Below are 23,224 nucleotides of genomic sequence, written 5' to 3'. Positions count from 1 at the left end.
TCGCTACTTGATTTCGTGCCCCGGATGATAATCTTGTTGGAAACCCTTGTAGAGAGCTTGAGAGTAAAGTTAGGGGTCTTATTTGGTCGTGTTCTCTATAAAATTAAAGAAGGAGACGGGATAAGGATATAAATATCCAATTTGTTTGAAAAGTATAAAAGGTGCTACTTGGCACCCTATCATTGACCCTTCTTCATATACTTATATCTTTTTATCCGGACGTCGTATGAATGAACTGTTAAGATCATTGGAAACTAGATTCCAAGACCTTCAGTTTTGTATATAATATGTCTCAAAAAGACCTCATATAACATACGAAATATATTTCTTAAAAAGCTTTAGTGATACACCTACTTGTCACCTATGTAGTCTGTGCAGTCTCGCGAAACTGCAAATATTACTCTACTCCGATGTCGTATCGATAAACAGTTTAATGCTTTAGAAACTAGACTCATAGACATTCAATTTGAGAGGTGGAAAACCCTCTAACTCTAAGTATATTGGGAGAAAATCGCAGTTATAATTGACCCAAAGTTTCAGTAAATTTGATGAACGTAACTTGTGATGACTTTCATCGACTTTTGTTCTACAACTCGCTTGACTTCAAAACATAACACACGAATATCATATGACTAACATAACTCATAACATAACCTCCTTATTATGTTAAGCTCCCTAGTCTCACCCCAAAAGTACATGTTGTAACATTCCCAACTTATCGACTTCCGACGAAACTTATTTTCTTCAATTGGTTTAGCTTCTAAGCCTTCCAGCCCTCTTGGTACCTGTAGTCCATGATCTTAAATATTTGTAACCTCCAAGTTAACATGATTATCTAACTTTGTAAACTTTTCAAATATGATTTCATTTCTGAGCTTACATCAATTGACTTACGACATACTCGTACGTACGAAAACATGGGTTGTAACATAATATGCTCAAACGAATAAGATAAAAAATGGGTCAATTATATGAATGACCTTGGATGTGGTGGTCTTGAACTTTTGACCCCGTTTGCCCCATGGACAAACTTTAAGTTTAAAAAGCTTTGCCCATAAAGCAAGCGGGAGACAAAAGGTTTGCCTCTGGGCAAGCAGGGGATAAAAATTCAAGACCATCCATTATAGAATCATCTTTAAATTTTTGATAATTTTCTATGATTGAATTCCCTAAATCTATATTTATATCTATATCTATATTATTATAAAAGTATGAATGTTTCACACTAAATGTTGATCGTTTAAAATTTCTTTAAAATATTAATAGACTTTTATTTCCTTCAAAATATAAAAAGCATCTTCAATAAATAATTTCGTAATAGACAATTGTAATATTTAATACTTTTCCTAATTTTACGTGAATTTCTAATGTCTATCAAGCTCCAAATTTTTAGATATAATGTCCTACTTTTTCTTGAAATTCTAATCCATATAAATTTCACATTGACAAGGAGATTGAAGCTCTCTTACCACGATATGAATAGTTTTCATTAAGGAATGAATTCTTCAATAATCGACTTTATCAACCATCACCTCACGCACGACATTTTGCTTAAGAGTTCATTTGCATGCCTTGCAATTTTTACATATAATTTGTACATATTTGAGATGTGATGAGCAGACAATTTTGATTTGTGAGGTTTTGAACAAAGCAAGAAACCGAGGAAGCTAATATTTTGACGATATTTTATGAAATAGTAGCTGAATTATAAGGTACGTTTATAGGAGAAATTCAAAAATAGCCAGATTTACAAGTCGTGATTAAAAAATAGTTACAGTTTCAAAAGTAATCAAAATTTAGCTACTTTTCATGTAAAGATAAATCTGAACGAAAACACTGTTCAAAATCCGGAAAATACTCCAGCATAATATACTGGAATTCCAGTATATTATACTGGAGTTCCAACATAAGTATACTGGAACTCCAGTATATTATACTGGAACTCTAGTATATTATACTGGAGTTCCAGTATAATATACTGGACTTCCAGCATAATATACTGGAGTTCCAGTATAATATACCGATCCAGCATAATATGCTGGAAGTTCATATACAGGTGCTCCAATCTCCAGTATATTATGCTGGAACTTTTCACGTATTGGAGTTTCAGCCTAATATGCTGGAAGTTCATACACATGTGCACAAATCTCGAGTATATTATGCTGGAACTTTCCGTATTGCAGCAAAATAGTGGCTATTTTTCAATGACTTTGCAAACACTGACTATTTTTCAATTACCAGTCCGAAACTGGCTAGCCCGTGCTATTTTTATTATGTTTATCCTTTGAGTATAAGTTTTTTTTACCCTAATAGCTATTGGGCCGAGAACAAGCAATAAGGTCAGGCTAATTTGGGATTTGGGTTCAGTAGTGAGCCCAAGAACTATTCTATTAAAAGAGTAGTGGTCGGTGATTTTGAGATTATGCGTATTGTTGAGAACTTTGTTCTCCTCTCGTCTCGGTTCTTATGGCTTCTTCCTCTGGACTATTTCTTTTTGTTCTCCGTGCGCTCTCTCTATCCTTCTTCTGTGAATCTCCTTCTTAGTTCTAGTTTCTATTATTGTAATGATTGACTCTTTGGGTTTATGAATTAAACTTATCATTTTACTCGTTTACTTTGTGTTGTGGATTCGGGTTCATAATATGTTTCATAAATTATATGATATTTTGTTATAGGAGATTTAAATAAAATATTTAGGGACCAATGGTGTCTTGTTATCAGTGCTCGAAATATTACAGTGCGAGTACAAAAAAGGAAACCGTAAACAAAAGAAATTTCCAAGTCGAATACATATATTAGTAGTGGTTGATACGTAATAAATTCGTTGACTACTTTATAATTTGACTTATATTATTAGATCAAATTGCAAGAATTAAATAGGGAACAAAAACTTATTAATGAAAATAGCAACATCAATTGATCAAAAAGTAAAACAAAACAAGATCTCTCTCTTAATGAAAATTGTAAAAATAATTACACTAGCAGTAGCAATAATGTACATTATTCAACACTTCCGGTGAAAATAATAATTAAAAGAATAAACCTTAAATGTTACAAAGTAAAATATATCACTAAAACAAGCTCATAATCATCTTCTTTCTTGTGCTCACCACATGTAGAAACGTGCTTACCAATTTTTTAATCCCATAATTAGTGCTGGAATTTTGTGATACAATTCCATCATTACCAGCAAGAATTCTGTACTTGTCTTTCCTCGTAAAATTTGTACACTCAAACCCTAATGTTGCAGCCAAAATCCTTTGAACATAATTTGCAACATCATGTGGACTTTTCCCAGATGAACACGTGGCTTCCATTGGCAACTGATTCAAGAATGTTACCTCATAAACTGGTCTAGGATTCATAAAAAAGAAAATTGGGTCCATTGCTTTCCATCCCCTAGCTGTTGTTGCATGAAAAAAACCAACCCTATAATTCATAGCCACTGGCACTATACGATCGGTTAATTCTGCAAAAAGTGCACTAAATCTTAATAAAAATGGTTCCCTACATGTTGTTCCTTCAGGACAAACAGCTAAATCTCCTTTTTCGAGTTGACGTTTGATTTTTTGCGCGTCTATGTCTCGAATTCTTGTCAAACCGATTGTTGGTATTGGGGATAAAATTTCGGTTAATCGGGAGATTGAGTAAGTTACTGCTGGGATTTTACGTTGAAGTACGGTGGAAAGGACGACAGGGTCCATGAGAGTTCGGTGTGTGCAGACGAATAGCACGCCCGAGTTTGTTGTTGAGGCCGATGGTGGTGGTATTCCTTTAACAATGATTTTTCCACCAAATAAAGGAGTTAAATAGGGAACTATCCAAAATGGAAATATTAAGCCAATGACAATTCGAATTATAGCCAATATAATGCCAAATGGAATCCATAGAAGGATTATTAGTGATGAAAATGGTGTTGGACGAATAACAAGACGACCGTCATGAAAAATTACTGGTAATGGCTTGATAATAAGGTGGTGGTAGTCCTCATTTTTGCTGCTCAAGAATGGTGGTTGTGATTGTTCCTGTTACATGCAACATTTTTAAAAATAAGTTTAACTTGTAATTAAGAATATTTTCACTATTAGTGCAATTATTAGTTAACTAGGTAACCATCCATAAAAAAGTAATGCAAGATTACTGATTTATAAAATAAGATAAATTACGCGCTATAACATATTAAGAAACTTGTTAGTATATAATACTCCTATATAATTAAGTTACATCAATCCTTTAACAATATATTTACAAGTTTAACTTCTATGTAATAGTGTTAAAAACTTTATACAATCAAGTTATCTAAAATAAAAAAAAAAGGTAAGTGCCCATAATAAATGAATTAGTAAATGCAAGAATAAAGTAGGGCAACCTACAATAATAGGTTAAATCAAACAACTAGTATAAAAATTTATTCTATTGTTAGTGTAGATAAGTTAAATCCTATATTTAATTACATGACCAATGCTGGCATTAAAAGAAAAAAACATTTTTTATCATTCTGTTTGAGATATAGTAGTAATTTTTGGTAAATATACTTACTACCACTATACTAGAATTTTTGTACGTACCTTGCACAAAGAAAGGAATCTAGAACAACCAAGGCCTAAGCTAGGTTGTTCATCACCAAATAATGCAGCAATCCGATCTGAAATCGAGTCAAACTCATCTTTAATAAATCCAGTGGCAAATCCAGATTTGCTAACAACAAGTTCAGTACCAAAAACATTATCAGCTCGTAAATGTTCTTTCACAAATCTCTCCACCATAATTCTTGGAGTTTTTGTCACCACAAATCTCTTATCAAATGAGCTGAATATCTTCCAAGCCTCCATATTAATGTCATCAAAATAAAACTTAGGTAAAACAGCTCTAGCAACTGCTTCAATCTCAGATATTCTTATTCCTGCTGTGGCAACAAAAATAGTAAATTTTAATCCAACATCCCCTTTTCCACATAGCTCGAGAACTCGAATTATCGGCCATAATATTAGCAATAGAGCAAATCGAATTAGCCCCGATGCCTCGAAAGCCATTAACATGAAGTAACAAAAAGGATCAGGATTTTTCAAGAGAATTCCTTCGAACTCAGAAATAACAGATTCCATTTTTAACTTTCTGATTATTATCTTCAAATTTTTTGGTGTTAATTTGTATTTTTTGTAAGGAAACTTTGAAATCAAGAAATGGTTTTGGTTGAGTAGAAGAGTAGTGAATATAAGGATTGTATGTTTTTGTAAAGGGAACGTTTTTTTGACTATGCTCTAATGAGAGAATGAGGTCGTTTATCTGTTCACAACTACCGTTTAATGCATAGAAAACCCTTATTTATATTCAGCTAGCTATAAGCTAAATTTGCATTAATTTTATAAGGTGGACATATTTATGTGGAATATTAAGATTATACGCCACGTTTACATGCAAAGATTGGTTACTTAACTCTACCAACTATTTTAATTTTTTCTACTAACATTTTTTAAAAATAATTTGTGGGAGTCATTAGAGTGGGGTCCATGTATCCACCTCATTATCAGGTTACTTGGATCACTTTTAGGCATAGATGACAGGATTAGTAAACTATATAATACAAGTGGCATATTATTTGTGGCCATTTGTTAGTGCCAAGTGGAAAGTTTCTATATCATTTATTGAATAATTAGTTGCTTCAATTGAAGCAGTAGGATTTGTGTTTCACAAACGGAAGATTTTGATTCAACTCTCTCGTCATCTTGACTATAATTAAATTGCTCCTTACACGTTTTATCTTTTTTTTTTAAAATTATTCTTTTGTTTTATATGTAAGATTTTTCTTATTATGTGGCCAATATTATGTTAAACCCATAATTTAATTATTGAATAATGGACAAATCTCGTCCATTTGTTATTTGACGGACGTTCCGAATTAAAGATTAAGCCATATTATAAATTAGTCATCTCTCTGCATATTAGGGTTACTGCCTCCACATAACTTTTCTATCACTAGAACTGCGGTAACGTATGATAGGGCAAGGTAAGAGAAATCAATTTAACTACAAAACTTCTTTCTGCTCTATTATAGTAATGTCTTCCGCATCAGACACATTTTCTATGACGAATTATATGTGAAATTATCATGTTCAAGTTAAATTTTATGTGATAACATAAACATATATGTATTAAGTTGTGTTTAAATTATAATCATTTTATTTTGGCCCTCCCATGTGTCAAGTTTTGGTAATAGATAGCTGACGCAAATGGAATGCTCATGCCAACTTAGACTTTCAAGATATTTTGAGGGTTCTGGCTTTAAATAGACTAGCATTTATTTATTTTTTTTTTTCCTCATTTTATTTTTATTTTTATCTTTAAGGAGACACAGTGGATGTGAAAATGGTTGACTAGCAGCTTTGCAACGCAACTAAATAGCTGTACCTAATTAAACTTTCACATGTAGATAAACATTGTGCTTTGATTAATTATATCACACTTAACTATGACTTAAATGAATTCATTAAACTGAGTTTTAATACCACTAGTTAAAGTAGTGTTTTCGTGTAAAAATTACCAACTGATAGCTGCTCGGCAGTTTCCGTTTATGAAAAATTTGAATTTGGAAAATCCAACCTTATTAAATTTGAAGTTAATTAAGCACAAACTTTCATTTCATTTGTGGAGAATAAAAAGCTGTAAATTAATGAGAGGTCAAAAAGTGAAAGTTCGTCCACCAAATATTCATACCGAGTATGAGTTTCTAATCTGAAGCTATACTGGTAGCTCAACTGTTTCTCACCCCGTTTTCTTTTTTGGATTTTTAAATAATAATTGGACTGCCTATGGAATTTTCTTCCTTTCAAGATATGCTCTTTGCTTTTCGGAGGGAATTGTAACATAATGCTATTTTAATATTCGTCACACTAGTTGAGTAAACTCGGTACAATATTGACAGCATGATCATTCGAGATCTCAATGGATGATTGAGATTCCTTCATCTTTAACTAAAAAACTCTTGTTCGAGCAATGAAAAATAAAAAATATTTTAGTAAGGAACAAACTTTACCCTATCTAAATTAGCCAAACTATCGAGTTTCAGATAGCGACTGCTTGATTTTCTTTTTTAATTAAAAAAATCTTTGTCACATGAGATATGAAGAAAGGAATTTCATAAAAGAAACGCTATTCTATGATACAAGCATTTGTTACACTAGTTGAAGAGACATAGTTTTGGACATGAGGAATATGTTAATAGGACCATAGTCTTATCATCTTTAAAGCAAAGGGAATTGATTTACTTAGCAATAAGTAAAAACTCGACTAAGCTTTGAACTGTTTCTATATTTTAGTGGTATTTTGCTATGCTTGGAACAATAAATGCTCAATATAATTTACTGCATATTAGAGTAAAGATCCAAATTATAAAAAAAATGTTCGTATACTCTTTTTCAACTTCAATCCAAATAATGAAATGCATACTTAAGGACGGGATAAACAAGAAGTTGACTTTTTTCGATGTGGGGGCGTGGAGGGGGAAGGGTGGCAACGTGGTTGTTTATGTTAAAGTCCAATTTTTTCTTAATAATCGAGTAAACAAATTTTTTTTAACAAGGCTAAAATTTAGATAATCAATCAACTAAACTATTAAGATTCTACGTTAAAGTTCAATTGAAGTGAAGCTTAACGGAAGTCCATGCTGCGCCTACATAAACGTAGACACAAATGTAATTACATTTGGGCTACTCATATTGGTCAATGGAATTTTTTCATTCCTATACCATTTTTCATTCCTATACCATAATACAAACTTATTTACTGAAGTTCTCTAAAGTTTGTTATTTACCTGCTATAACTACATATTATTTACAATTCATATACATTCCCTTAAAAGACTCCTAATTGTTGAATACTACCTTAATTACCATGCTTCTTCCCGACCCTAAAACCAACATCGTTGTTGCAGCTACAGTCTCATACAAAAGTGTACAAGGTAGCGTTGGTTCCTTTCGAATCCACCCCCACCTCTGAAGGAATTTGTTTTATTTTCTAGGTAAAAATCCTTCATCAATTATCGCCCTAAAATAGATTTTCATCCAAAAGAGATTATACATAGAAAAAAAAATCCTTCGATGCACCTTCACCGTACTTGGTGATAATCTACTCAACTCACTAATTCGATTCCTCTGAATTTACCCAAAACTTGTACTCAACTTTCTCTCTTAGGTAATTCCCATTTCCTTAACCTCCATTTACGATTCTGATGACCTCGTCATCGATGGTTGCCTCCACCATGCCAAAACTTCTCTTCGATTGCCTCAACCTACTCACGCATGCTTTTATCCAAAACTGACTTCTCTTCAATTTCAATCGGTTTGGTCTGGGAGTCAACTGTGATAGCCAAACTTGTTTATAACTTTCATACGACATTCATACAAATATAATATAAGTATAATAATATACAACTTAAGTACAATTTTTATACAACTTAAATACAATTTTAATATATCTTCAAATGTATTTTAAGTTACAGTTTATCTGATATGCTTTATATAATATCATACAACTTTCATACAAATTATATTTAAAATGTATTTGTATTGATTTGTATGTGGTGTGTTCTTCTTCTTCTTATTCTTCAATTTTCATACTTTCTCAGAACCATCAAGTTCGAGACTGAAGATAAAATCTCTGATCCTATCTTCCATGCTCTCCCAAACATTCTCAACTCTACCAAATCTACCCACTCTAATAAGCATTTTAAGCAAGATATTATATGTAGGCCTACCTAGTTTTCTGATTGTTTCGTTCCAATGTTGAGATCAGCCTAAGGGCCAAGTTAGTTTCATTATGATCACATGAAAAGTTAAGATTTTATTGTAACTCCAACAATCAGGTGTTGCCCCTCTATCAATCATATCATGTTAAATTTTATATAATATACAACTTATTTACAACTTTCATACAATATTCATACAAAAAATATATAACTTCAACAGAATACAATTTAAATACAATACTCATACAAACATCATACAACTATAATACAACTTTAATACAATTTTATATGTATTTTGTATGTCTTGTATTCTTTTTTTTTTCTTCGAGTTCTAATATGAAAATTCAGTCAAAATCAACTGTAATCTTCACCAAAAATTCTCAAAATTAAAATATAAACTTCAAAGGATATTCCCAATTTTTTGCAACAACACCAAATTCAAACAAATAATATTTTTAAAAACTCAAATTTGAATTAAAGCTTCTGAGTTTTTTAATGACTGTCAATGGTGGAGAGACAAACACCCTTAAATTTTATGAATTTATAATTTCAATTCGAATAAGTGTGCAACAAGAAAGAAAATTGCTAATTTTAAACTCCATAACTAAACGAATGAAATGCATTATTCAATTCCTTGAATAAGGCAGAAGATAAAGATGAAAAAGGAGAAGAGAATCAGAGAAGATTGAAAGAAGAAAATTAGGGCGGATGAAAGAACACACAGAAAGAGAGAGATAGAGAGAGAAAGCAACGAAGAGAGAAGGAAAAATTGATGTGGTATCAGTTATTACCCATTTAATTGCCTATGATTAAGGGATACTCATTTAAAACTAATTTGTATATAATTGGTAAATTATATATGATTATGTAATTAAGTTAAAACTTGAAATGACACCAAATAGCCATTTTAAATGATTACTATTTAAGAATTAGTCAATGTGTCCTGAATATAAGTTTTTCAGTTCAATTTTCCGGACACAAATGTCCTGAATTGTCCTAAAATTAAAAAAAATAGTTCAAATTTTCAGGACAATATAAGTATTGGTTAATCTCTAAATAGCAGCCCTAAGAATGACTATTTGTGCACTTCTTTCACTATAATACAATATGCCCAACTAAAGATTACCAACCAACCTAAGGGCCCGTTTGACAAAACTTCCAATATTTGTTATTTGAAATGACTTCTTCTCAAATGGAGTTTCAATCTTTGAAAAGTGGTACTTTGAAAAAGTAGCAATTTATGTTTGGCTAAATCATTTAACAAGTTTTTTTTTCAATATTAGTGAAACAATTTGTCTTTGGAAATCTTTCCAAATAGTGTTCTAATAGCCAATTTAAAAAAAAGGGTATCTAAGATTAACTTTGCAATTAATCACTATTATTTAAATAGATAAATGATCTTAAATATTTATTGTGATAGACTTGAATTAAAGTTTTCAGAGATAGAGCATGCGAGGCGTATGTGATAAATAGATAATTTGATAAATACTATAAATTTAAGTAAAAATATTTTTGTTCTGAAAAATTAAGTTAGTGCTTCTAAAGAGAAGTTAGAAATTTTTGCTTCTTTCTACAACTCCGTGAACGTAGGCAGCGATCTTTTATGACAAACTAATTTACTTCTTGATCGAGGTCTTTGGTTCAAGTCCAGGACGACCAGCTGCACTAGGGAAAAGAATAAAAGTACTATCTACTTTTTATTATTAACTAACCTAGTTTTAGAATTAAATTTCATTTGGTAAAACCTTTAGTCATTGTTATAAGCCACTTATAGCCTTCGGATTAGGAAAAGAGAAATAGACAATAAGCCAATGGGTTAATGCATGACATATTAGATAAAAATTGGAAACATCAGATATCATTAGCCATCAGTGTAAATATTGATTCAGAATTATTTGTTGGTAAAACACAGAATACACAGACTAATAAGAAAAATATACGAAATTACATACACTGAATTAACACCGAACAAACACTTGAACGTACATGTTAGGCCCAAAGTCTATTTTCTTAACAGTAAGTAACCGCGACAATAGAGATGCTCGATCCATTAATTGGGAGGACAAAAGGTAATGAGATACCGAGGCGCCTTACAATTCTTAAGTCCAGTAGATTCATCAAAAGCATAGCTATAAGCCCTGGGGCAAATAGTCTTAAAAAGTCGCGAAAACGCTGTTGGTTTGCAAGTGTTCTTGTTACCAAATTCTCCGGTGCAGCAGTATTTTGGAGAGTTCGTAGCAAGACAAGCACTTTTACATCCAACAACTTTACCTTTGCTCTTTACTGCTAAATATTCAGGACAACATTGATTCAGATCAGTTTCACAAGCAGCAACACCACAACCAGCAATACCACCAATCGGAATCATAGAAACAGGAATATTAAATCCATCAACTAAACTAACATCATAATAATGTCTTGTATTAGTTGTAGTTCCTAATGTCATCTCAACGAGCGTTGCAGGGGGGATTCCTCCGGCCCCTGAACATTTCAGAAGGCCGGAACAATCCCCCGTTTGGCACGATCCTTTACCATTTTCGTCGAAACAACAACCTTGTCTACCCCATATTCTTCCCGACCATAGCTCAGGAATTTCAAGTGTTACTTGTTGGCCAATGTTGAGATGGAATCCGCCGTTGCTCGGCGTCTCGTGTCCTGCTGTTGCAAGAATTCCAGGCCATATGCTTTCTTTGCAATTGTTCACTATAATTAGTTGAGTTCCATCTGCATATTTAACATAAACAACATTAGAAAACTTGTCTAAATATTTTGATAAATTCTTACCTATGGAAAGCTTTAAAAGCATTGAAAAGACATAGGGAGAGAATTATTACTTGAAAAAGATAGATAAAAGGACAAACATAGGAAGAGCAAGAGATGTGAATAAGTTCTCATATTCTTCTGAATTTTATTCTTGATTTGACAAAGTGAGAAAGTAAGCAAAAGGTGACTATGTAAAGGGAGAAAAAATAAGTTCTAACGTGTGAAAAACTCTTTGTTATTTATGAAAAAAACTGCATAGGTCATGTAGAAGAGGTGGTAGCAGTTGAGGGGAGGTACTCTATATGCATTTTCTCCATGTTCCACATTTTCTGGGCAAAATATGATAATTTTCTCTGGTCTTTTATAGATATTTAGCAATAATTAAATTCATGTTTGTTCGTTATTTATATCTTTACAGTATAATCTATCATGATCATGTCTACTTTGCTTTGCTTATTTTTTTAAATCTATTTATTTATCCAAGGAGCCTTAAATCAACGATAAAGTTATCTTTGTCTGGCGTACAAGTCACGGATTCGAGCCGTGGAAGCAGGGTAGAATGTTTACATCACACCTTTGGGGTACAACCCTTACCCTGACCCTGCGTGAACCGCAATACCATGTGCATCAGACTGCCCTTATTTATTTTATCTGGTTCAAAGCTGGCAAACACATTAAAATTAAATCTGTTAAGGATATGGATGGAAATGATTTAGCTAATTTTTCCACTTAGTTTAGTGAAAAAGTTTAGAAAATTAAATTCTTAAAAATCTTCTTGCTAGGTCATCCACTGAAAAAAGGTGATTAATTTTCAAAGAAATCCAATGACACCTCTTACTTTTTAAATTTTTAATGAGTGTAAAAAGGAGCTTTTTAGTGTGCAAGTGCAACTATGTTTTGAGATTGATAAAGTTATTTTGCACTTATTCCTACAATTATAGATCTCGAGGAGAAAAAAGGAGCAATTCTTGAAACTCCAAATGAGTACAGCTTCCTGGCACCAACTTATTCACTGAAATCAGCAAAAACAACTTACTGTACTTGGTGTTTATACTTAATCTTAGTATTTACTCCCTCCGCTCCGCAATAAGTGATCATATTACTTTTTTATTTTGGTTCAAAATAAGGGTCCATTTACATAATCAAGAAGGAATTAATTTTATTTTTCCAAAATTTGCCCGTATTTACATATTCTAATGTGTCAAGATAACAATTAATTAAGGTTAATTTAGTGAATACATACTTTTTTCGTAGGATTTCGTATTTCCTTAATGAGTGTGTCAAAGATAAAATGAACACTTATTGTGGACCGGAAGGAGTACAATTTAAAGTGAGAGTACATATAAAGCATCATAGTTGAGTGATAAATGTGTATATAAAAAATATATCTCTTGCATTAATTATTTTAGTGTAACAAAAAAAGTTGCGAATAAATTTCCATATTGATCACCTCTTTTACCGTTCAAACAATTGAGAGCGCAAATCAAAAGCTTGAATCAAGAACTCAGTTATCTGAGAAATCTGTCGTATCTATAGTTTCATCATATTATAAAAAGCTATCTTCTTGTACTTTCCAATAACAAAAGTGGACAGGAAAATTACCTAAGCAAATGGTTAAAAACTGCTCAAGGGACCTTCCTATTCACCAGTGTTATTGGATGGTACATGAAGATGACTTTTATATGTTCCTCAACTCGTAACGGGTCACACGAAAATAATTTTATTGTTACTATTTATTTATTAATCTGAAACTGTTTTTCTCTTAACCTGTAATGATCCGACCGGTCGTTTTGAGCTCTAGCGCGTCGTTCGGCGGTTTGAGGCCATGAGCAGCTTCACTTCAGGTATTATGACTAGTACGCATGATCAGAATTGAATTTCGGGAAGTTCGGAGTTGAATTGGAAAGAAAATTCTCATTTCGAAAGCTTTAAGTTGGAAGAATTGACTAAGATTGAATTTTAGAGTAAACGGCCTCGGAATCAGGATTTGAAGGTTCCAGCAGGTTCGTATGATGATTTTGGACTTGGGCGTTTATCCGGATTGAATTTTGGATGACTCGGAAGCATTTCGACACCTATTGTGGAATTTAGCACTTTGGAAGAATTTCATGAATTTGGGGTGGAGGTGAATTTTATGTTATCGATATCCGTTTGGGATTCCGAGTCTAGGAATGGCTCCGTATGGTTATTCTGGTGTTGGGAGCGCGTCCGGAAGTGGATTCGGAGGTCCGTAGGTCATTTTGGAGTCATTTGGCTAAAGATAGAAATTTGAAGGTTTTTGAGAAGTTTGACCGGAAGTGAATTTTTGATATCGGGGTCGAAATCCGATTCCGGAAGTTGGAGTAGGTCCGTAATATCAAACGTGACTTGTGTGCAAAATTTGAGAGCAATCGGGCGTGATTTGATAGGTTTCGGCATCGAATGAGGAAGTTTGAAATTCTAAAGTTCATTAAGCTTGGAATGGGGTGTGATTCATGAATTCGATGTTGTTTGATGTGATTTGAAGGTTCGACTAAGTTCGTAATGTGTTTTGGGACGTGTTGGTATAATTGGTTAAGGTCCCGAGGGGCCCGGGTGGATTCCGGGTGGTTAATGGATCGAATTTGGAATTTGAAGAAGGGCTGAAACAGTTGAGCATCTGGTGTAACCGCACCTGCGTGAAGAGGGCCACAGGTACGGAAAAATGGCTCGCAGACGCGGAAGGGGCAGGCTGCTGAGAAACGCATGAGCGCAAAGATTTGCGCACCTGCGAAGGCGCATGTGCGAAGAGAGTAACGCATGAGCGGACGCGCAGATGCGCAGCATAGAGCGCAGGTGCGAGAATGTTGGGCCGAGCTGGAGCCGCACCTGCGATGGGATTTCTGCAGGTGCGGCCAAGGCACCGCAGGTGCGAACGTCGAGGCTGGGCAGTGTGTTATTTAAAAATGAGGGCTTGGCTCATTTTTACCCCATTTTCTCTATGAGAGCCGATCTTAGAGCGAGATTGGGGCTCATTCTTCGTTATCAATGCCAAGGCAAGTGATTCTTACTTATTATAAGTTAAATACATTGTTGGTATAAGGATTTAAATATGAAAATTAGTATAAATTGTGGGATTTTTAGTAGAATATCTAGAATTTGGTATTTTTGATTTTTGACCACGAAATTGGGCATGGAATTGAGAATACACTATATATTTGAGTTTGTGAGGTTATGGGTAAAGTTTATCTTTAAAAATTTTCGGAATCCGGGTACGTGGGCTCGAGAGTAATTTTTATCTACTTTTCGATCGGGGTTATAAATTGAATTATATTGAGTATTTAAGTATATATTAATGGGTTTGCATAATCATTGGCTAGTTTTGGAGCGTTGTGCATCGATTCAAGTTGTTTGAAGGGCTCGGAAGCCGATTATGGAACTTCGAAGCGAGGTAAGTCTCCTTTCTAACCTTGTAAGAGGGAATTAACCTCATAGGTGAATTAAATAAATGTCTGTACCTAATTGTGGGGGCTACGTACGTACGAGGTGACGAGAGTCCGTACGTAGCTACTATTATGCTATTGTCCGGGTAGTTTAGGACCCGTGTCATGCTATGCTTGGAATGTTTGTGCCCTTACTTGCTAATATAATCACTTAGTCATGATAGAAATTGATAAAAGAATTGTATAAGGTTAAATTCACTTACTTGAAGGTTTGTATGAGATACTTGACTGTAATTGAGAAACTTGTGTTTTCTTGAAAATAATTGTTATTTTAGGATCGGGCCGAGCGCCTCGGTAATAAATAGATGCATCTATGGTTCGCGTCATTTGACCCTCTGGCAGTGCACAATTTAAATATTTGTTGGATCGGGCAGTACGACCTCGACATGATTTGCGCATGCTTGTATTGCTTGCCTTGAAATATATAAATAATGATATTGCCTCCTCAGCCTGAGTTAAATTGTTAAATAATGGAAGATAAATTTGGAGATTTCTTAATTATGAAATAACTGCTTACTTACTTCAAAATATTGAGCTTGCAACCGTTCATATAATCCATACTTAATTATATCATTGATATCCCATTTATATCCCATAGTAAGTGTCGAAGTCGACCCCTCGTCACTACTTCTTCGGGGTTAGGCGGGATACTTACTGGGTACGTGTTGATTTACGTACTCATACTATACTTGCTGCACATTTTTGACGTGAAGTGCTGGTTATAAATCGGGAATTGAGGAATTGTAATGGTACTACAGATGTGGTACGGGATGCTTCTCCCTGCGTAGTTGATTGGGCTATTGTCGTCACCTTGTGGAAGGATATTCTGTCATTTCAGCTCAGTAGTTGTACTTCTGAGAGCTTTGAGGCTATGCACAGGTTGCTATGATACTCATGAGTTGTTACCATACTGTAATGACGTGATGGTAGGATGCTTGCCTATGTCCCGGGGCACTGAATGACTTGAAAGGAGGTTTACTCAGTGCATGATTAAGAGATTCAGTATTTTACTTCCGACGAAGGAGAGGCAATCGAACTAAGAATGTTCAGACTTGGGTTGATGGAGTAGCGAGACTCAATATTTTTGAGCGTGGTGGAATCTTCGTCGTTGATGTGGCGTCATCGCCCTCGATTTGTTATGATGTGTTAAGTTCGTCGGTGTTATGGTTTCCTTCAATTCGACTTGGGGCAGGGTATTATATATGGTGCCGAGAAAGCGGTTGTCAGAGGTCGTAGTGTACAATGGTTCAGGATCGAATCGGTATTCCCGATATTGATGGCTCGAGAAAGATGATTTCCGAAGGGTTTAAAGTTGGTAGCGGTCTATCGGTTCAAGTGCTACAGAGGTAGATTTTAATTTAAGGTAACAACTGGGCAGCGAAGGATGAGGAAGGACATGTGGGAGGTGTCTTGTGGTAGTTAAGTTCCTAGAAGGACATGTGGGAGGTGTCTTATGGTAGTTAAGTTCCTAGAAGGCCAAGTGTGAGAAATAAAAGTCGAGTAGTTGCTTAAAGGAGATGGTTTGACCAAAGTGGGAGAGTGGCAAGGTAGCATATGGGTTACGGGGTAGGATAACTACACGTCTTGAGAAAAGTTAGGAGTGATTGGGATTTATGGTGGTCAGTGACTAGGTCTATAGGCTTAATTTGCAATATCGACTGCTATATTGAGGAAGATTGGGTGTGACGGGGGGAGGGGGGGTAGCTTAATATGAAAAAGGATTCAACATGACTTTGGATTGGAATGTATTGTCGCACGTTTAGTTGATGCTAATGGGGAGTGAACGGGCATGTACAATTAGTGGATGAGCACGGGCTCAGGATGGTTTGTTGGCTTCGTGGTAATTGTACTCGGTGCAGCGTTGTGGGAATATGTCGGCATGTAATTTCCACAGGTGGGTTATCTCCTGTGAGCAGGTCGGTCACGTGGTGTTGACAAAGCTTCTGCGAAGAATTCTACTGGCTACCCGGTAAGAGATTGAATATGTAAATGTGGCTAGTGGTTCAGAGTGTTAGTTAAAGGTTAATAGAGGGATTTCGAGGAAATTAGCGGGTTGATTGTGCTAGATCATGTCGATGAAGGAAGAATCTTGGTGGGTTCCAGGTTTATGCAATAGTAGCTTCAAGCTAAGTGGGAGAGTCCCACAGCTACAGTTGGATTGCATAGTCGTCTATTTGTAAGATTTTTTGGGGTATCGGCATATTGATGGGTTGTTACAACTAAGGAGAGAGAACATCAATGGTAATTTGAGCAAGCGATTTGAGGAATGTGTGCTATAGTTGGCCTTATCGATTCATGCTCAGGCTTTGGGAAGATTTAGGATTTATGCTTCGTGTAGAGGCGAGTTACAAGGAAGATGATTCGGCCAGGTGCTTCCTTGAGTGGGTACTCATGTACTAGCAGAGCCTTGGAGTTGATTATATTCGGGACCAAGTCAGAGTGGGTGACTCTCAATAACGGTCCTAGTAGATTCAAAAGTTAAGGCGTGGTGCCTAAGGATTTCGAGTCAATAGTATGGTTGAATATCGAGCTTCTGCAGCGGATTATGATAAATGAGCTTGGAGTGTTCTGTGTTATCTTTGGTCTACGGGGTATCATGAGAGGAATGAGAGCATGTAACTTTGGATTTATAGAAGAATTATCAGAATGGGTGTATCAGTTGAAGACGCGATTATGCGCACAAAGAGGGGTATAAAATGGTTCGTGGGTTTTGGGGACAATGTGGTCTCGTGAAATGGGGTCACTCGGGATGAGTGCGGATTGAGTTCTTTATATTGATAAATGAGTTATTGTTGTTTCTAAGAAAGATCCAAAGTAAATTAGGAGAAGTCGGGTTTGGTTAGCAATGGTTGAATTGGCATAATAATGGCAATGATAAGCTCTTTCAGTGTGTTGGGTTATTCATGTGATTTGTGATGGTACGTGTGAGGTTTGAAGGTCGCCGTAACCGATCTTATTTGGAGGCTTTCGAGTATTATGGCATGTTATGTGCAGATGGATCCTGGAGAGGTTATGGTAGTTTAGGCCACTACTTGAGGTTGGTATTTTCTGCGGATATGAGGATTCAGTCGCGTGTTGCAATGGTTCTCTTGGAATGAGTTAAGTAAAAGGTTTCTATGTGATGAATGTGTTTACCCTATTAGTAGTTCGAAAGTTAAGATGAAATTCTTGTACTCTTGCGCATTGGCATGATTAAGTGCAGCGATCAACATGGGATTCAGAAGTTGAGGATCAAGATTGCGGTTTAGTGTTGACAAGAATGTCAAGAGATTGGATGAGCGGGAAAGGATTCAGATGGTTAGAGTAAGCTGGTATTGTCTTTAGCATCGGTGTCCTGTGGAAGAGGCTTTGAGTAATGATTTCGGATTTCTGATTTGCTTTACAGCGTTTGTGCGGCCGGTGGTATGGATGTGCAGACTTGTTATCTGGTGCGGAAGCACGTTCCACGGGAAGATTATATAAGTGTGACATGTAGTCACTTGATTGATCGAAGATTGGAACCGAGTATGGAGATTGCGGTACTATTGTTCATGTGAGAATTTATGCCTGGAGGGCGCTCGGTTCATTTGGTTGTGGACTGTGGAGGTTTGTTCCAGATATGATGGTCGTTCTTGTGTGATATGGGGAAAAGAGTTATTATGGATCCTTGAAAGGTTATTAGCCTAGTACGGTGCGATCAGAATCGGCTTGAGGTCTGTGGGTGGATTTAAATGTGAACATGGGCTCTATGTCAGGCCGGATGTGTTCATTTCAGCTTAGCGCTCCTTGTGGAGGAGTATTCGGATGTTGGATGTTATTTTGTCGTCGGCTACTTCATGTAATACTATATTGTGCTGTGTGAGTTGTGAAACGACTTGTTAATTTCATTTGTGTTGAGGTTCCGCGTAGCGATGATGTTATGTGAGCAGGATGGCTCTCGAGATTCAGATCATATATCACACCTTAGTTGTGCTTGACTTTTGTAGCGTATGGCACTATCTGTCTCCCCAGGGATGGTATTATGCACTTAACATGCTTATGGCCGATATTCGGGTATTTTGTAATAATGAGCATTCTAGCTCGGTAAGTATCTCCTTATATAGATTTTATGTTCGGATCGGGTTGCGCGCCACAACAGTGTGATGTTGAGTACAGTCCCCTATATCTATTTTTGTGTGTTTTGTTTTCCATTTTCTGAGGAAGGTTCGTAACACTTTTTCGGTTGTCTAGTTAGTTACGTGGGTTGAGTAGTTCTTTCCAGAGTTCGTTTTCCTTATGTATCGCATTCAAGTTTGTAGCTTATTGGCACATTGTGGCATCACATGAGACTTTTGACAGCGTGTGAGGTGGCTTATTGCCTGAACAATTATAATACGTTATATTATGGTTTTATAATAACAACTATTAACCATAATTTATATATTTAATAATGAATTTAATATAGTATGGTATAATTATTTAATTAACATATTAATAAATTATAGTAATCCAATATTAATATATATTATTATATTCATATAAGTCAGTTATATCATACCATTATTATTGATTATATATATAGGTTTACCCAAATAATTATCTTTATTTGTTGTATTAATACGTTAATATATATTAGATATATTAGTACAGTTATATCATACCAATATGTATAAATATACCTATATTTATACTTGACAATTACGTATAATATAATTACGGATAATATCACGATATGTAACTATATGTAATCATAAATACATAATATACTATTTTATCATGTACCTTATTATAACCAGTATAGCCGAAATTAATTATGCTTATAAGATATACAATCATTATAATATCATATTTCGTGATGTTATTATAATTTAAATTATACTATATATCTATTTACATATAGTTATATTTTTTAATCAGATCGGTATGAGGCATAGTTAAAGAGTAAGTATCGATATTCAGTCCAGAATGAGGTAATGGTTCTTGTCAAGGGGAGAAACTCAATGAATGGTTGACTCGGCAGTTGGTTGTAAATTTCTATGCATCGTTTCCGCTGCGCATCATTACAAGAGTTGGAACCAGACTTATATATGTCATGAGGTGCATGGTGAGCATTAGGTTCGTGGAATTTTGGCTATTGTTATCAGAGGATATTATTATGGTCATGTGAATTATGCGGTGCATGGTGTGAATTCAGCAAAGGTATGCAGTCATGTTTTGGTACATTGTGTGGTGATTGATACAGTGATCGTATGTTGGAAACAGGCCTTGCAGAAGATTTCGGATGTTGGAATTTGGCTCTAAGGCTAATTTGACTAAGCAAAAAGGGGAATCTTCAGATTTACTCGAGCTAGTATGCTCAACTGAGTTGTGGTAGCACGGGTAGGTGCACGAGGTATTAAGCAGTGATTTCAGACAACTCTAGAGCAGTTCTTAGCACGATCGAGGACGAACGTATGTTTAAGTGGGAGAGAATGTAACGCCCCGACCGGTCGTTTTGAGCTCTAGCATGTCGTTCGGCGGTTCGAGACCATGAGCAGCTTCACTTAAGGTATTATAACTTGTACGCGTGGTCGGGATTGAATTTCGGGAAGTTCGGAGTTGAATTAGAAAGAAAATTCTCATTTCGAAAGCTTTAAGTTCGAAGAATTGACTAAGATTGGATTTTAGAGTAAACGACCTCGGAATCGGGATTTGAAGGTTCTAGCAGGTTTGTATGATGATTTTATACTTGGGCGTTTGTCCGGGTCGAATTTTGGATGACCCGGGAGCATTTCGGCACCTATTGTGGAAGTTAGCACTTTGGAAGAATTTCATGAATTTGGGGGGAAGGTGAATTTTATGTTACTGATGTCCGTTTGGGATTTCGAGTGTGGGAATGGCTCTGTATGGTGATTCTGGTGTTGGGAGCGTGTCCGGAAGGGGATTCGGAGGTCCGTAGGTCATTTTGGAGTCATTTGGCTAAAGTTAGAAATTTGAAGGTTTTTGAGAAGTTTGACCGAAAGTGGACTTTTTGATATCGGGGTCGGAATCCGATTTCGAAAGTTGGAGTAGGTCCATAATGTCAAACGTGACTTGTGTGCAAAATTTGAGGGCAATCGGGCGTGATTTGATAGGTTTCGGCATCGAATGAGAATATTTGAAATACTAAAGTTCATTAAGCTTTGGAATGGGGTGCGATTCATGAATTCGACATTGTTTAATGTGATTTGAAGGCTCAACTAACTTCATAATGTGTTTTGAAACGTGTTGGTATAATTGCTTAAGGTCCCGAGGGCCCCGGGTAGATTCCGGGTGGTTAACAGATCGAATTTGAAATTTGAAGAAGGGCTGAAGCAACTGAACATCTGGTGTAACCGCACCTGCGTGAAGAGGGCTGCAGGTGCGGGAAAATGGCTCGCAGAAGCGGAAGGGACAGGCTGCTGAGAACCGTAGGAGCGGAAAGATTTGCGCATCTGCGAAGGCGCAGGTGCGAAGAGAGTAATGCAGGAGCGGACGCGCAAATGCGCTGCATGGAGCGCATGTGCGAGAATGTTGGGCCGAGCTGGAGCCGCATCTGCGATGGGATTTTCGCAGGTGCGGGACCGCAGATGCGGCCAAGGCACCGCAGGTGCGAACGTCGGGGTTGGATAGTGTGTTCTTTAAAAATGAGGGCTTGGCTCATTTTCACCCCATTTCTCCATGAGAGCCGATCTTGGAGCGAAATTGGAGCTCATTCTTCGTCATCAATGCCAAGGCAAGTGATTCTTACTTATTATAAGTTAAATACATGGTTGGTATAAGGATTTAAACATGAAAATTAGTATAAATTGTGAGGGTTTTGGTAGAAGACCTAGAATTTGGTATTTTTAGATTTTGACCACGAAATTGGGCATGGAATTGAGAATACACTATATATTTGAGTTTGTGAGGTTATGTGTAAAGTTTATCTTCAAAAGTTTTTGGAATCCGGGCACGTGGGCCCGAGGGTGATTTTTATCAACTTTTCGATTAGGGTTGGAAATTATTATAAATTGGATTATATTGAGTGTTTGAGTATATATCAATGCGTTTGCATAATCATTGGCTAGTTTTGGAGCGTTGTGCATCGATTCAAGTTGTTTGAAGGGCTCGGAAGCCGGTTATGGAACTTCGGAGCGAGGTAAGTCTCCTTTCTAATCTTGTAAGATGGAATTAACCCATAGGTGAATTAAATAAATATTTGTACCTAATTGTCAGGGCTACGTACGTACGAGGTGACGAGAGTCCGTACGTAGCTACTATTATGCTATTGTTCGAGTAGTTTAGGACCCGTATCATGCTATACTTAAAATGTTTGTGCCCTTACTTGCTAATATAATCACTTAGTCATGATAGAAATTGATAAAAGAATTGTATAAGGTTAAATTCACTTACTTGAAGGTTTGTATGGGATACTTGACTGTAAATGAGATACTTGTATTTTCTTGAAAATAATTATTATTTGTGGATTGGGCCGAGCACCTCGGTAGTAAATAGATGCATCTATGGTTCGTGCCATTCGATCCTCTGGCAGTGCACAATTTAAATATTTGTTGGATCGGACCGTACGACCTCGGCATGATTTGCGCATGCTTGTATTGCTTGCCTTTAAATTTATAAATAATGATATTGCCTCCTTGGCCTGAGTTAAATTGTTAAATAATGGGAGATAAATTTGGAGATTTCTTAATTATGAAAGAACTGCTTACTTACTTCAAAATATTGAGCTTGCAACCATTCATATAATCCATACTTAATTATATCATTGATATCCCATTTATAGCCCATAGTAAGTGTCGAAGTCGACCCCTCGTTACTACTTCTTCGGGGTTAGGTGGGATACTTACTGGGTACGCGTTGATTTACGTACTCATACTACACTTGCTGCACATTTTTGTGCAGGTACACATATGTTTAGCGGCCTTGTGGGCGCAGAGGCGCGATTATGGCGGGGACTTAGGTGAGCTGCATTCTATACGACACACTGCACCCAACAGAGTCTCCTTCAGAGTATTGTATTTTCTTTCCTGTCCAAGTTGTATTCCGAACAGTTATCGTATTTTATTTTAAATTTCTAGAAAAGGCTCATGCACTTGTGACACCGGGTTCTGGGATGATTATGAGATGTTCACTATTGGAATTGGAAAACATTATTATTTATTCTGTAAATTCATCTTTTACTAGATAAATTGAAGTGAATTTACGATTTCAGAAATATTAAAATGAGAATTTAATTAACTATTTAGTGTTGGCTTGCCTGACAGTGGTGTCCGACACCATCACAACCTTTAACGGATTTTGG

General features: G+C 35.8%; 2 protein-coding genes across 2 annotated transcripts; both read right to left on the bottom strand.

Annotated features, from left to right (window-relative positions):
- Nucleotides 1-2,928: 2,928 nt before the first annotated feature.
- LOC104115081 (glycerol-3-phosphate acyltransferase 5-like) lies at nt 2,929-5,305 on the bottom strand. Its single transcript, XM_009625656.3, has 2 exons — nt 4,569-5,305; nt 2,929-4,025 (listed from the first exon to the last, which is right to left on the bottom strand). The coding sequence occupies exons 1-2, from the start codon at nt 5,103-5,105 to the stop codon at nt 3,072-3,074; spliced, it is 1,491 nt and encodes a 496-aa protein (XP_009623951.1). The 5' UTR covers nt 5,106-5,305; the 3' UTR covers nt 2,929-3,071.
- Nucleotides 5,306-10,601: 5,296 nt separating this feature from the next.
- LOC104115083 (thaumatin-like protein) lies at nt 10,602-11,768 on the bottom strand. Its single transcript, XM_009625657.4, has 2 exons — nt 11,578-11,768; nt 10,602-11,467 (listed from the first exon to the last, which is right to left on the bottom strand). Exons 1-2 carry the CDS (start codon nt 11,636-11,638, stop codon nt 10,794-10,796), a joined length of 735 nt encoding a protein of 244 aa, XP_009623952.1. The 5' UTR covers nt 11,639-11,768; the 3' UTR covers nt 10,602-10,793.
- Between the last annotated feature and the right edge of the window lie 11,456 nt (nt 11,769-23,224).

The sequence above is a fragment of the Nicotiana tomentosiformis genome, chromosome 5 (assembly GCF_000390325.3).
Source record: "Nicotiana tomentosiformis chromosome 5, ASM39032v3, whole genome shotgun sequence".
NCBI classification, from domain to species: Eukaryota; Viridiplantae; Streptophyta; class Magnoliopsida; order Solanales; family Solanaceae; genus Nicotiana; species Nicotiana tomentosiformis.
Note: the sequence above shows the minus strand (reverse complement) of the source record. Positions and strands in the feature narration are given on the sequence as shown.